The 14,254-nt window shown below is 38.1% G+C and overlaps 1 protein-coding gene across 2 annotated transcripts in view; it reads left to right on the top strand.

Moving 5' to 3' along the window:
- Nucleotides 1-14,254, top strand: part of PIGK (phosphatidylinositol glycan anchor biosynthesis class K) — a 72,089-nt gene that overhangs the window by 13,468 nt on the left and 44,367 nt on the right. For both annotated transcript variants that reach the window (XM_063344756.1, XM_063344755.1), the window contains exon 9: nt 3,112-3,284. In XM_063344756.1, the coding sequence (XP_063200826.1) occupies nt 3,112-3,284 (173 nt within the window). The remainder of the gene's footprint in view (nt 1-3,111; nt 3,285-14,254) is intronic.

Raw genomic sequence — 14,254 nt, 5'->3', positions numbered from 1 at the left:
TTGAGTCGGTGCTTTTCAGGCCTTCATCTAAGCGTTCCCAAATGACATGGTGTTAGTCCTTGGTAAGGATATAAGCCCATTTATTGCCAACAGTTACAGCACATACCTTGACACTGGAATGCACTGTTAGTGTTCTACTGGTTTAAGAACAAAGATATACTGCTTATCCAAGTCTGATTTTTTTTTTTTTTTTAAATTAACACTTTCTAAACTCAGGATAATGTATTAGGTGGCTCACTAAGTCGTTTTAAAATTATTAGCTAACTTTTAGTTGTCTGATCTTTTGATATGTCCAAGTGTCTGCTCTTTTAGAAGTACTGCGTGTTTGTTACACTGCTTCTATCACATTGTCTCTTTACTTTTCTCCAACCACTCTTAAAACAGCTTCTCTTCACATCCACCTAAGATTTGGATATTGCGTTCCTGCAAAGAATGAGACATCTTTTTTCATAGTCCACTCCACCTACTCCCCACCTGCTCCATCTGTGTTGCTAAGGGATCACATAAAGCTGTGCAAATGACTGACTTTCCATTTGATCACAATTCCAAAAAAGTAAATTGAAATGTCACACAATTGAACTTTTTAAAATAAGATTCAAATAAATTTCTAAATGAGATATCATTTGTCATAAAATAGCTAAAAATGTTGTTAAGAAAATTCAAGATAAAAAAGTTCCTATTCTGGGGAATTGTTTAGCTGTATTTGAATAGTATCTTATTGAAAATGGTTTGGAAAAATTGACATGTGAACAAATGTATTTCATCTCGCCAGTGTTTGCCTTTTCTCTTGTTTTGTCAGAAGATCTCAGTTATTAGTGTTAGTCTGCTGTGATATAACTGCTTTGTGGTCTTTCTTTTCTCACACTGATACTGGATAGGTAGATTTTTAATACTGAAGTCGTCTTCTCAGTACCATTGCACGTTTTTTGTTCAAGATTCATCTCAGCATCTTATGGTAGAAAATTGTGGTGGGACAGGTTAGAAGTAGTTGGGTGCAGTATCAATTTCCCACGTTCAGTGCTGATGCAGTTTTTCTGGGACATTTACACTCTTGAGAGCTTGGAAGAGAGATTTAAAAGTATAACTGCAGCATAGATTTATGCATCAAATAGCAGGATTAAAACAATACTTAGCTTTTATAGCTTACTTCAGAGACTTTTTTTTTTTTTCATGTTTGTGGCATTAGTTGGAGCAGAGTTGAAGAAAATTGATTGCACTTTGGTGAAACTGGAACTTAAGAGGGTTTGTGCGCATTGACAAGTGGCTTTGTGTGGGAAACATGATGCTGATGAGTCTGGTTCATTTTCACTTCACAAGGCGGATAACAGAAAGATTTGATCTGCCCCTGTCTTTTCTTTAGCAGCTGTGTGATACTCTGCCAAGAGAGTTGGGAATCATTAAAAAGGAGCTCAGTGGATACGTGTGCTTGTATGCTTCAGTTAAGGTAAAGGTGAAAGTGAGTTGAAGTCTCCCTGGACCAGCAGCCTAATGCTGTATGCTTACAGGCTTAGATGAAAAAGGCAAGGTATGAAAGAGAAACTGTAATGGAGCAGAAAGGAGGAATGAGGAGATCCTCTATGAGGAAAAGCCAGGTACATCGTTTCCTCGCAGGGAAACTTTTTAAGTGTAGGGCTCTCTTGTCCTAAGAGAAAGCGCTGCACAAGCCCATGCATTCTGTGTCAAGCTGAGCACAGAATTTCTGCTAGGAAATGTGGGCTGAAACTCACAGATTTTGTCAGTCGTAGTCTGGGATAATTGAGACTGCATTTGCATTGAGCTATTTAGGACCTGTGATCTTGTCCTAAGAATGCAACCTTATGTAAGAGCTGACCCATGAGGTAGTTAGCTATATGAGCTCTAGATCCCAATGACTGATGGACCTGTTTGTGAAAATCACTTGGAATGGACAACAGTAAGTTGAACGGACAGCAACATTTGCTCACAAAACCGTCCAGAGCATTGTAGAGCCAGTGCCTCTGTCTAGCAGGGTTGTGTGTTTGATTGTGAAGTGCCTTCTAATGACTGAGACATGAACTCAGCTTTCCAAGCTCATCAAGGAGGCTAGAGAGAGTGAGGCCTTGGGCTGCATTTCATGGCACTTTAAGCTATGTAGCATTATTAACAAAAATACTAACAGATTATTATGTTATATCATGTGCATTACGAGATCCCTTGTATTAAGGAGTCTGTCCAGATGGGAAATACTAGAGACTTTTGTGGTAAGTGTGGTAGGACTTGTGCAAAAAGGCGTTGTGTCCAAAACGCGTTGGTTTTGCCTTGAATATCTGCTGGGTACGTAACAATCTTGTTATTTAATAGGCATGCTGTTTTGTCAGATACTCTAAACGCTACAACAAATCTGTCACTATTACGTCTACTTATTTTCTGCAAATGTACCTTTATACAGTATTGAGTCCAGTGAAAACAGTTTGTTAGTGCTGCTTTTGTCTTCCAGGTGTTGCAATGTGTGCTGATACAGTGGATCTGATATGTAGAAAAAAATATATAATAAGGTGTCTAGCTAATTTGTAGGTTTCACAGGATGTCTCTGTGAACTTTACATAAAACACCTTTGGTATTTGAAGATCCTAATTCTGCATTAATTTGCAGGCTATAAACTAGAAATAAGACCAAGAGGTTTTTTTCCTTTTCAATCAAAATGTAAATTCTTGCTTCTTCATGAAGCCTTTACTGTTAGCTACTTATCAAGGCTTGTTTAATTTTGCCTGCCTTCCTTTGGTAAATATGAAGAATATATACCCACTTGTGCTTTTTGGAAGGTTATAGCAGCATTGCTGCATCTATATTCAGAAATACATTTGTGCATTTTATCACTTAGGTGTAATTGATGGTTGGCTTTCACAGAAGCACTTCTGAACTCAAACAGAGTAATTGTGAGGATAAAGGTTTTCTGAAATGCATAATCAAGATGTTTATGCCTTTTGATGTTTTTGTTCAATCATTTTGTTCAGCTGTCAAGTTTGTTCTGAAATGAATGCAAGTTATGTGTGGCATTTGTCTTTATTTTTATAGTGATTTCATTTTGGAAGATGGATGTAGAGACTATCGATGAATGAGGGACGGAATATAATTGTCCATCTTGGTTTTCAGTTTCAGGTCTGTCCAAAAAGTTTGTGCGTTTCCACACCTGGGCACCGAACTGATCTCTTTCAGCGGGACCCTCAAAATGTTCTGATAACAGACTTCTTTGGCAGTGTGAGAAAGGTAGAAATTACAACAGAGACAATTTCTTTGGATCCTGACTTAGCTGACTTTGAAAGGAAGTAAGTAGTCACTATTTAGACTTGATTTATATAGCTCTGTACCACAGAAACATATAAGTTGTATAACCGTCAAGGAAAGAACTCTGATTTTCTGTCATTTCTTACAAAGAATCAGGGAGTTAGTATGGATCTGCTGCTACTGGTAAAGTTGGATTTGTCAGATGAAAACTTTCTGTTTAAAAAAATCTCACTACTTTATTCAATCTTGTACATAAATGCTGCTAAAGACCAAGGTATGGATGTCAGCAACAAAAAAAATTAGTCTAAAATTTTCTTTCCTCCTTAGCGTTTCTTCTTTAATGTGCAGAAACACTTTGTTATTGTCAGTTCATGCTTGTAACAGTTTACTCCCTCACTTAAGCTCTGAGTATAAGCCAACAGTTGTTTCATAACCACTAGCATTTTAATAAATGCTTTGCTCCTGTTCTGTGAATTCTCTGGCTTTTGACATTAACTGTCCTGAGAATTTCTGTTGCTGAAATGCAATGATTCATTTGAATAAAATTGCTGGTGGGAGTTCATTGATAGAAGTTGTAACGGGGCTTCCATTACTTTGTGGATGAAGAAGGAGTTATAAACTGTGTATTTTTGGTATTCTGTTGCCACCTATTGGGAACATGTGAAGGAAGATGCGCGTGTACTGTAGAGTTTATTTTGCATTGTACTTCCATTTCTGTTGCATTTTTTATGTTTCATGATACAGTCCTTTAGGAGAGGGAAAGAAAAGAAGGATTGAAATAGTCTGCTATACCAGGGATGAAATATTTTTCAACACATACTTTTATGTAAATTATTGTCTATCTTGTTGTTTACTGTTGCTCAAATCAAAGAATAAGCGCATAGCAGTTTTATCAATTTTAATGATAACAGTAACTCTGTTCCTCATAATTTAAAATACCCTACACGATTTATTTTATTTCATATTTTATTTTCATACTGTATTTTTATCTGTATTGTGCAAACATTAGTACTAACCATAATCATCTTAAGCTAATTTTGTGACTTCTTAGTTTAGAAAAGTATTTAGTGACACTAAATTTGTTTTTCCTCTGAAGGATAAAAAAAGCTTTTGGCAAGTAACAGATGTTTTGCGAGTCAAAAACCACGATGAAAACATACCTATGTGGGTTTCTAATTTGTGGACAATTAAAAGGAGAAATAGGTTTTTGGGCGACTTTTCTGTTCTGAAACAGGAAATGACTGGTTGGGATTTTCAGCTTTTATTTTTTAGTTTGGAGCCAATATATGAGGGGGTTTTGGGTATCTGACACACTACTGAATTGGACACGTGGAAGGAATGTTGAGCCATGGGCGCTCATGCACAGAGAGGAATATTGTCCTTGTGAAATGTTTTGATATTTAATGAAAGCTGTATTACATTATCGTGGCAATTCCGGTTAACTTAAATCTGTGAAATTGGAAGGGATGGGAACATGCTGTTTTAGTAGCTAAATAGCTCTCCTTTAGCTTGAGAGGATCTCTTAAAATGTGCATGCCTAGGAGTGGAAGCACACAGCAGCAGCGTAGGGAATAATGCCTCATGTTTGTAAGGTGTCTGACCATTTTTAAGTGGTTTGTGTAAAACGGTAAGTTATTTCTTGCAGTCTGTCCAGATACAATTTTCCAAAAACAGTACTTCAGTTCTCAGTTTCATGTTACCACTTTAGAAGAGTTGATAGGGAATGTGTTTTTAGTGGAGAAGAAAGTATGGTCTGTGGTGAAAAGTGCTGGAAAATTGTAGTATAGCCATATAGACTGTGATGTGGAGTGCTTAATAAATTTCCTTAAATAGAATTCTAAGGTCAGTACCTCTTGGTATGACAGATCTGTTTCCCTACAACAAATTTAAGAATTATAGCTTGAGGCTAATTTATTGCGGTTTTGGAAGGTCTGCTCTGCAAATACTAGTTACTCTGGTTTTATTTAAAGAATGTTATAAATGTTACACATGTCTATTTCTGAGACTGTTAAGTCAGAACACTTCACAAGTAATGTGATCTTTGAATAGATATTACCCACGTTGTCCTAAATTAATATAAGAACGACCCTTGAATGAAAGAATGTGAGTGCATATTCTTAACCTCCTAAGTTAAGCCTTTCTGTGCCTTTTGGGAAAGTGATGGCTGTTGATACCCCAGATTTCACTCTTATCTAAAATAGCTGGGGAAAGATGGGGCTAGCACAGCCTGGTTTATTCGTTTGGGTGTATCACTGGGAGAGATCTAAACCAAGCTTATTAAAAATGAATAATCCTTCCAAATTAGTCATGAATAATCTTGTTCGTGCCTAGTATTTTAAAAGCTTTTGAGAAGAGAGAGGAAAAAAAAAAAAGTCAAGTGGAATTGAACTTGTGCCCTTAAGGGTTTGCACGAAGAGTTTGCCAGGAAGTATCTGATAGATCACAAACATACACCACTAGAACAAATTTTGATGTATTACATTGATTATTGAGCGCGCAGATCTCTCTTTATTCTGACAAAATCTATGCAGAATCTTGTTTTTTCCTTTTTCTGTATTGCATTCCCATTATGGTTTTTTCTAAAAGATTTTTTTATAAAAAAAAATAAAATGAGATTAAAAAAATAAAATATTTTTTTATAAAACCCGAGGTTTTATTGGTTTAATATTTGATATAGTCTCTTGGCTTCATTCCTTTATGAATCATTTCCTTAATGTTTTATTCTTCCATCGATGCTAGCTTGATACCATTTTTCTTTTACGCACTGGTGGCAGTAGAATGCTACAGAATATTTATGTTACGGTGCAGACCTCAACTCTGACACAGTCTTAAGTAGTCCGTGTTAGATTTGATTTGTTTGTTTTAAAGTTCCAAGTGTCATACACGTAGATAAGGGCATTAAAAACCAAACAACCAAAAGAGGTAAAACCACTGATGACACAGATAACGAGTAAAGAAGATGCCGTCACGTGAGGCGTGATGGTGTATTGGGCTGGTACCGCTGGCAGGCTCTTCACGTTTTCATCTGACCTGCTGCTGTGACTTTGCCAGATCTTTTCAACAGAACTTTGTTCTGTTGTTACACAATTGCTTAGCAATTACTTCGTAATACATACCCACTCCCAGGCTCAGTGCGGGCTGTAGCTGCGCCACCAGATCAGAACGGGCAGTTTCATGTTGAGCACCAGCCGTGACATTTAACGAGTGAGGCCTTTGAAGTTTCCTTTGGCTGAGACTTGTACAAAGAAACAACTAGTAGTTATCTAAAGAGGAGGCTTTCTTTCCATCTATCCCCGTGGTAGTCAGTGAATATTTGTGTGTAAAAGTTTTTTTTTTTTTTTTTTTTAAAAAAAAAAAGAGAGAGAGAGAAGCCTCTGCTGTTCCTGTCTTCATAGCAGTTTCAATCTAAGCTATGTTCGCTTCAAAGGGCTTGTTCTGCAGCTGCTGCAGTCCTGACTGGGTTTGTAGCTGCCCATTTTAGCACAAAACCTGACAGTCTAGGGGTTCTGGGGCTTCAGCTGATTATACTTTGTCTAAATCCCCACGTAAGAGCAAAAAGTAAACATTAAGGAGTAGAAGAAATCCTGCATCCTTGGAGAAGGAGCCTTGCAGAGTTTAGTACGTCTAATAAATTAGGAGTATGTCTCTTAAACTTGGATTGTAACTCTACAGTCAGTTGGAACACTTCCTCCTTTTCAGCTCCTGTCATGAGGAAAAGATGTGTATCAGCAGAAAGTGTTGCTTAAAATTGGGATGAATATTTCTCTTGAGGGTAGTAAGGGGTGAATTAAAGACAGCGTCATGTAAAACCATCCTAGTTTCATTGCTTTTGAGAATTGGGCTTCATATTTAATACTTCTGAAAGGAGAATTGGGCTGCTACTGACAGCAACTGTTTTCCTAAAAATAAATAAATTGGCCACTTGTGTTAGAAAGGATGCTTGTGTAACAGACAATAATGGTGAGTAATTGTTTAATTTGCAGGATGGTAATAGCTAATGTTCTCTCAATCTGCTTTTTTTTGGGTGTTAGTGTCTCTTTTCTTTCTCCTTCCTGTCCTTTCTTCTTTTCCACCAGTTATTTTCAGTTTGACGTGTTTAATAAATGAAGCTGCCGTTGTGTGTTCCCGAATCCATGGGGATCCAGTTTCCGAACCAATAGGTAGTTTTTTTGGCTAGCGGATGCCGTTCAGCTCAGGCTTTTCTTAAAATAAAAAAGGCTGGGCTTGTTCTGGGATCACCGTTCATTTTTTACCAGCTGCCTCAGATTTATAAAACTTGAAAGAATTACAACTCATTTTTAGGACTGCTTCTGGAAGCTCTTGTTCCCCGAGAAATAGCCGGTTCTCATTTGCGTTCACCCCCGCTGTGTGTGCAGGCTTTGGAAGACAGCAGCGGCGTCTGTCCCGGGGCCAGCAGGGGCGCGTCGCGGCGGTCCCTGCGGGCGGTGCCCGGCGGCGCCGGCAGGGGGCAGTGTTGCAGCGGGCGAGCGGCGGCCGGGGGGGCGGCGGGGGGGGCGGTGGCACGGAATGGGGACATCACAGAACACTCTCATCAGTTACACGTGTAGTATGTTTGTGCCCTAACGCCTTACTATTACAGCAGAATAAGTTTCTACGTGTAGATTTTTTTTTTTTTTATCCGTGTGTGTTTTATTAGCTTACAAGTAATGGAAAAAACATGGATGAACTAATAGTTGCGGTTAAATATTATTGCTATATTTCTTAAAGTATTTAGTAAATATTTGGTTTCTCGTTGCTTGCCTAGAGATAGATGAATACACACATATGCACGTATACGTATGTTCCCGTGCCTGTTAATGTAAAAGCACTTTTCAAGGTAGTGTGACTAAAGCTAATATGAAGGCTGTAGTAGGAGAAAGTATATAGGAGGGTACCGTTTCACCAGTATAACGTCAGTATAAAATAAAGAAGGAAGACTAACAATATCAAAAGGAACTGCAGGTATAAATTGTGTTGGGAAGACTTTAAATACACTAAAGTGTTATGCTTGGTAATTACAGTCCCTATTTAGCAAGGTGTTTTTAAAAGCAGCTTTGAACAATATATTATTTGTTCATTTGAAAGGACCTTTTTTATCATGGTTTTTGCCAGATTTTGGGTTTTTTGTAAGAAAATATGTTTTGTAGCAAAACTATAGCCCTTGAGTCAGGTTTTGGTTTTGATCTTGGATGATTTTTTCCCCTCTTCCTCCAACTTTTAGTGGGCTTTTGTGTGTCTTCCTGCACTTCTATGAGAAATCTTCAACTTCTTGGTTGTACTTCTATAATTTCACGTTGTTTTCGGCAGAATGCTACTTTGCTGAACCTACATACAGTTAGTCCTATGTATAATTTTAATAGGTATTGGCATCAAAGCAAACCTCTTGGTTAGTAGAGGTGCTGTGAAGCACATGCTAGTCAGCGGCAATATTTTTGTTAACTTCAGGTTTTGAATCAAGTCCAGAAGCTACACGTTCTTCATAGGTGACTTGCATATGCCAGTTGATTTATACACATAATAGTGTTAGGCAATAGACAAGTAATGTTTAAAACTGTTGCATGGCAGATTTAGAGGGAGCTGTTGAGTAAATCTGGAAGCTTTTTACATCATCTAGATAACTGAGAATATCCAGAAATCATGGGATGTTCAGTCTAGGGTTTTTATTTCGTTTTCTTTACTCACTCCTTTTTACACCTTTCCTACGTAGCATTCTTATTTTGTTTCATTGTTTCTTCTTTACCTCTTTTCCCTTGTGTGATACTTACCTGCTATTATTTTTGCAGTTGAGTGGTCTGCTCTATAATTCTAGTTTTCTGAAGTGCTCATTAGTGTTTCTAGTGCTTTTTATGTTGAGGTCCTGCCTTGATCATCTTCTTTTGCTGTCCAGATGCTAAACACAAATTAATGTCTGCCCTTAAAGGTGCTTCTGTAGTTGTGTACTGTATGTCGCTGCTCAAGATGACCGCACAAACAATTGTATTATTTGGCATAAGTCTGCCCAGGAAGTATTTTAATGTAATTTTGGCATGTTTTCAGAACTTCGAGATAGCGTGATAATGTCAATAAAATTCTATTACTATTATTTGTTTCCTGTCAAAAGTACGAGAGCTGCTGCTGCTGTTTGTTAGGATACACTTTTTTTTGTGTGATTAAGAAGAAAATTTCTAGGAGGTAGAAAAATTGGGGGCAAAGAGGAAACAGGCAGCTTGAAGCAGTGATTATGGGACTGTTAGATCTTTAGAATTTAGTGGCCAAAGATACGTTAGCATTCCTTATGCCCCAGAAATGAATCTGGGCACATAACTATTAAGTCTCCGGGGCTCAAGTGACATTACTGGGTTTTTTTTAATATGGTATTAAGGCATATGCAAATGCTCTTAGTCTTTCCCTGTTTCGATATTGTGAAAAAGCGTACACTTGTTTTTTTGAGTGCCTGAGGGATTACCTTCCAGATGGTCAGAGATTTCTGCCACTGAAAATTCATGTCTTGTCCAAAGCTGTGGGGGAGAAAGGGGCATTCTGCCTTCACAACACATTTATACAACTGATAGCTAAAAGACCACAAAATGATCTCTATCTGCATCTCCCAGCCCTCCCAGTAGGACTCTTCTCAAGTCAGGTGTTTGGTGGTCCAAAGCTCTTGTCACAGAGCTATTAAATTTATTACTTAAATTCTTAAGTCCTTGAAGCCCTATTGGTTTTGGTAAGCTGCATGATGGTCTGGAAGATAGTAAGATGTTTCCCTGCACTGCTTATTTCTGAAGGCTTTACTGTACTCGGAGAAGTTGTGCTTCATAGTGAGCATACTGAGGGCCCTAGTTCTTTAGCAAAAAAGTGACATGCGAGTTGTGAGATGAGAATAGCAGAACTCCAAAAAAAGCATTGCATTATCGCTAGGCATCTCTTTTCTATCCAGTTAGCTGTTTGAATAGATCAGTGTGAATTTCTGGCAGTGGGAAAGCAAGAAAGTCACAATTGCACCAAAGGATTGAAAGAAAACGAGAGGTGATTACGAAAGGCAATTCCGATCACATAAAGAAGTTGATTTACAGATGGCTTGCTGAACGCTGTTTAATATTACTTTACAAAATGAGATTGTTTTATGTGCTTGGTCAAGGGTATCTGAAATCTATAGAAACTGTGGGAGGGGAAATAACAGATGCTGAATATGTCTACCAAAGTGCCCAAGCTACTGCTAAGATTATTGTATGAAATTTGTAGGACAGCAGAATATTATCTGTGTGGTAAGATTGATCTTTCAGGAAAATAAAGTAATTCTATAAACAAAGAACTTACTGCAAAGTGGGATTTATTCAGCATTTTTGCGGGCAGGAGGCCATGATTGCGCAAAAGGTTGGTAGTGGTAAATACCAGGAGAAACAAACAAAAAGTAATGAAACATAATAGAGTACTTTGCATCCCCTGAAGCAGAAAAAGAAAAAAAGAGGAAAGTGGGATACAAAGGGAGTTGGAGGAATAGCTGTTTAGGGGTTGGTTATGTTGTAGTGTCTTTTGAATCTCCGCAAACGTAATTCAGTTGGCTCCAGTTAACTATTGAGAGGTTCCCGGGGCTGCAAGGGAATATAGTGGCAACTGTGGATGTTCAGCCTTCATAGAATAGTGACAGCCCATCTCCCTTGTGCCAGTTACTGTTAAAAAAGCAAGACGAAATTGGCGACAACTTTACATAATGAAAAAGCGTGAAAACCCCTCAGTGATCTCCCTAGAGGTCAGATCTAACTTGGAACATAAACACAGGCAGGATTTCTCTTTCACAAAATTAACAAAGTTCTTACTGTGTGTGTATGCGTAGAGGTGTGTTCATATTTTGTAATACAGCAGCAGAATTTATTACCACTGAAAGCAATATATTCTCATATCATAAATGGAACAAACATGTTTTCATTGCAAACTGAAATTACTAGTTTTTATATAACCAAACTATGTTTCTTATGGATGTGGGAATGGTTCAAATCATTGGACTTCCAAAAAATATGAATCGAAACCATCAGTATTGTTTAGGGAATTCCACTTTCACTCTCTACATACGATGCAGAATTAGAGCATGGCATTACCTCAGTAGCATTCTGGTGACTGGCAGGAATGAGGATTTAGCAGCAAATTTGGAGAGGGAGAGTGTTTCTCCTTCCCACCCCTGCCAAATGTTCAGGTGTGAACAGTTCAATCCAGTAGTTGTCAACAGAAGACAAGACCGCAGTGGAGGCAAGGATTTCCTTTCTTGTGGGGAAGGGAAGAATAAATGTTGAGTATTGATATTCACAGTTGCTTAGCACAAGTTTCTTGAATTATATGATCGCTATTTTAAGTTTCTGTTCCTACTGGTTAAAAAAAATTGTCGCTGAAGTCTAGCTGATGTACAAATTTGTTCCAAAACTATGGGCATGGTTGATCAGAAACTGAAACAGTTAACTATGTTGCACCTTCCTCCTGCCTCCAGTTGCTGGATTTTTAATTTTATAGTGGTATTTTCTGTGTAATTGTCTGTGTAATTGCTATGTAAAAAATAAAAAAAAAATCAATTCTGCAGGGACCGGATGCAGAGGGAAAGACTGGCCATGTATTGGTACATTTTTAGACACTGATTGAAGGATAAGGAAAAACCTCTGCTAATCTTTCAGAATAATCTGTGACAGATTATAATCTTTAAATTGATGGTATGTTTTTACTCTTCTGTGTTATCATCTCGATATTTAAAAATGTTTATTAGATTATTGTTTTCTCAGTGATGAGTGATAAATGACAGACATTTGGGTTGGTAGAGCTTCTGAAGGTGTGTGGACAGGTACTTTGCAGAAGTGGGCTACCTCTTGTACTTACTCTGCCAAAAGGTTGAATTCACTTTTAACATTAGGAATTCGAGTACCCCCGTCACGTTAACCGTTGGTGAAGGTGGGTTTGCTGGCCTGGGACATTGCATGTTCTTAACCCAAAGCTGGGCTTGTTTATTCTGCTTCAAAAGCCAAATTGGCTATCAGAGTAAGGTGCTCAAACGCATATCCCACATTACATGTCCATACCGTAGCTGGTCCCGGGTTGTTTGTTAGGCTATTTAACTTGTACTCTGCTGGCGTGGCAGAGCCTGCTGCCCTCGCCGGGAGGGAGATTAACTGCCAGGAGGGAACAGATGGTCTTTCTGCTCCTCACTGAGGGCCCTCCATCGTGGAGGGGGCAGAGTTAATCTGTGGCGAGGACGCGCTGGCCAGAGCGGCGGAAGGCATCCTCCTGGACAGCAGGACTTGCTTTCCAGTTTGCGTGGACCCCATATGGGCTCTTAGAAGGACAGGAGGGCTGAGGCTGCTTGGTGCCAATATGTTTTCCCTATGGCTGCCTTCCTGGAACTGCAGTCCAGGGCGAAGGTTCTGCTGGCAGAAGCTTTCCTAAACTATGGACAAATCTGGCTTGGAGATTATACATCTAAATTTCCTCCTGAGCAGCATGGCGCTCTGAAGGATAGGAATGGTTAGATTTTCTATGCAATTGGAAAGATTACTTAAGTGTAAACTGTGTGAAACAAGGAGATGAGAGTATGTTTTTTCTGTAGTTCCACAGTAGCTGTTTAGATTTGACAGGTGGGGTAGTGCATATAGTATTATTATTGTATTAAATAATTCAAATGAGATAAAAATCAGAAAGGGTTACTCGTATTCCTGGATGATTTCTGGTCCTGTGTTACCTGCAAGTGAGACATGTTGCCATAGGCATGTTTCAGCTGCTCTAAAATCTCAGTAATACTTTTCTGTTTGAAATAGTAGGACAAAAGTTACATCTCTACATATTTAGCAATTTATGACTCATTTTAGTTTGTGAGAATATAATGAACCCTGTAGTTACTGTAAGGTTTGTCTCAATTTAACTGTAACATAATATTTAAGCTTCATAGTTCCCCACTGACTAGTATTTTTTTTTTCTATTGGTTACTTAAGAGTCTGAACCATGACTTCCCGCTAGAATAAAATAGGAATGAAGACTGCTTGCTGTAGGTCTAAATTTTATCTGGGGAATTGGAGCAGAACAGCCACTAAGTGAAACTGCTCTAAATCTCAGCCATATAGGACGTAACCTCTGTTTCTTCCTTAGCTGTCAAATAGAGTGCCCTAGTTCCTTTTTCCTTTGTGTGTGGTTTCCCTCTGATACAGGTTTTACTAATAGGTACTTTATTACAAAATATTCTGAGCTGACTTCTATCTTATTAGGTGCTTAGGATTTTTTACAAATGTGTCCATAAAAATATATGGTGTATCTGTAAAATAGATAAATCTGCACTCTGCTGTAATGTTTTAAAACTGGAAACTGTGTATGTGCACAAAAAATGTGGTTAGATGGAAAATTGTCCTTAAAACAGAATATTTCTATGTGGTTTGTGAATCTAATGGCACTATTGAAAAATATGAGACTGCGTATTAATCTGTGGGTTTATAAAGTAATTTAGGAAGGACAGGAGAAAGTATTATGCTAGCTGTGGCAGGAGGAATTTTCATGCCATAGATTAAAAGGTGGTTTATGTTAGTGGTCGCTCTAAATATTTTATAGCAATAATTGTTGTAGTTAAAGTGATGTGTGTTTATCTGTTCAGTTACTAACGAGCAAACATCTAAGCAGCACCATGAAAACAGCTTTCCCAGTTGCCATTCTTGGGGGTGCTTCCAGCAGCACTGGTGGCTGTTAAAAACTTATGGAGCAGGACGTAGTTCCAGTTTGGTGATGGAGTGTGGGAAAAGAAATGCACTGGTGGTGTACATGTTCTGCAAACAGAGCGCTTCCATTACCGGTCACAAAATTCTTATTGTATCACACTATCAGGGTTTTATGCAGACATAATTATTTCTTTAACACCATGAGAAGAGTATACATGAGTCATTTGGTAATTATGTGCCAAATGATGACTGTTCTTAAATTCAGCTAATACTAAATATAAAGCATTTAAAATTACAGTGCAGGTTTTAAAAGATTATCATTGTATCACTGTATTGAATTTTGTGTACACATATGT

The sequence above is a fragment of the Chroicocephalus ridibundus genome, chromosome 8 (assembly GCF_963924245.1).
Source record: "Chroicocephalus ridibundus chromosome 8, bChrRid1.1, whole genome shotgun sequence".
Taxonomy (NCBI): Eukaryota; Metazoa; Chordata; class Aves; order Charadriiformes; family Laridae; genus Chroicocephalus; species Chroicocephalus ridibundus.
The sequence above is the reverse complement of the archived record's forward strand: the minus strand, read 5'-3'. Positions and strand labels throughout refer to the sequence as shown.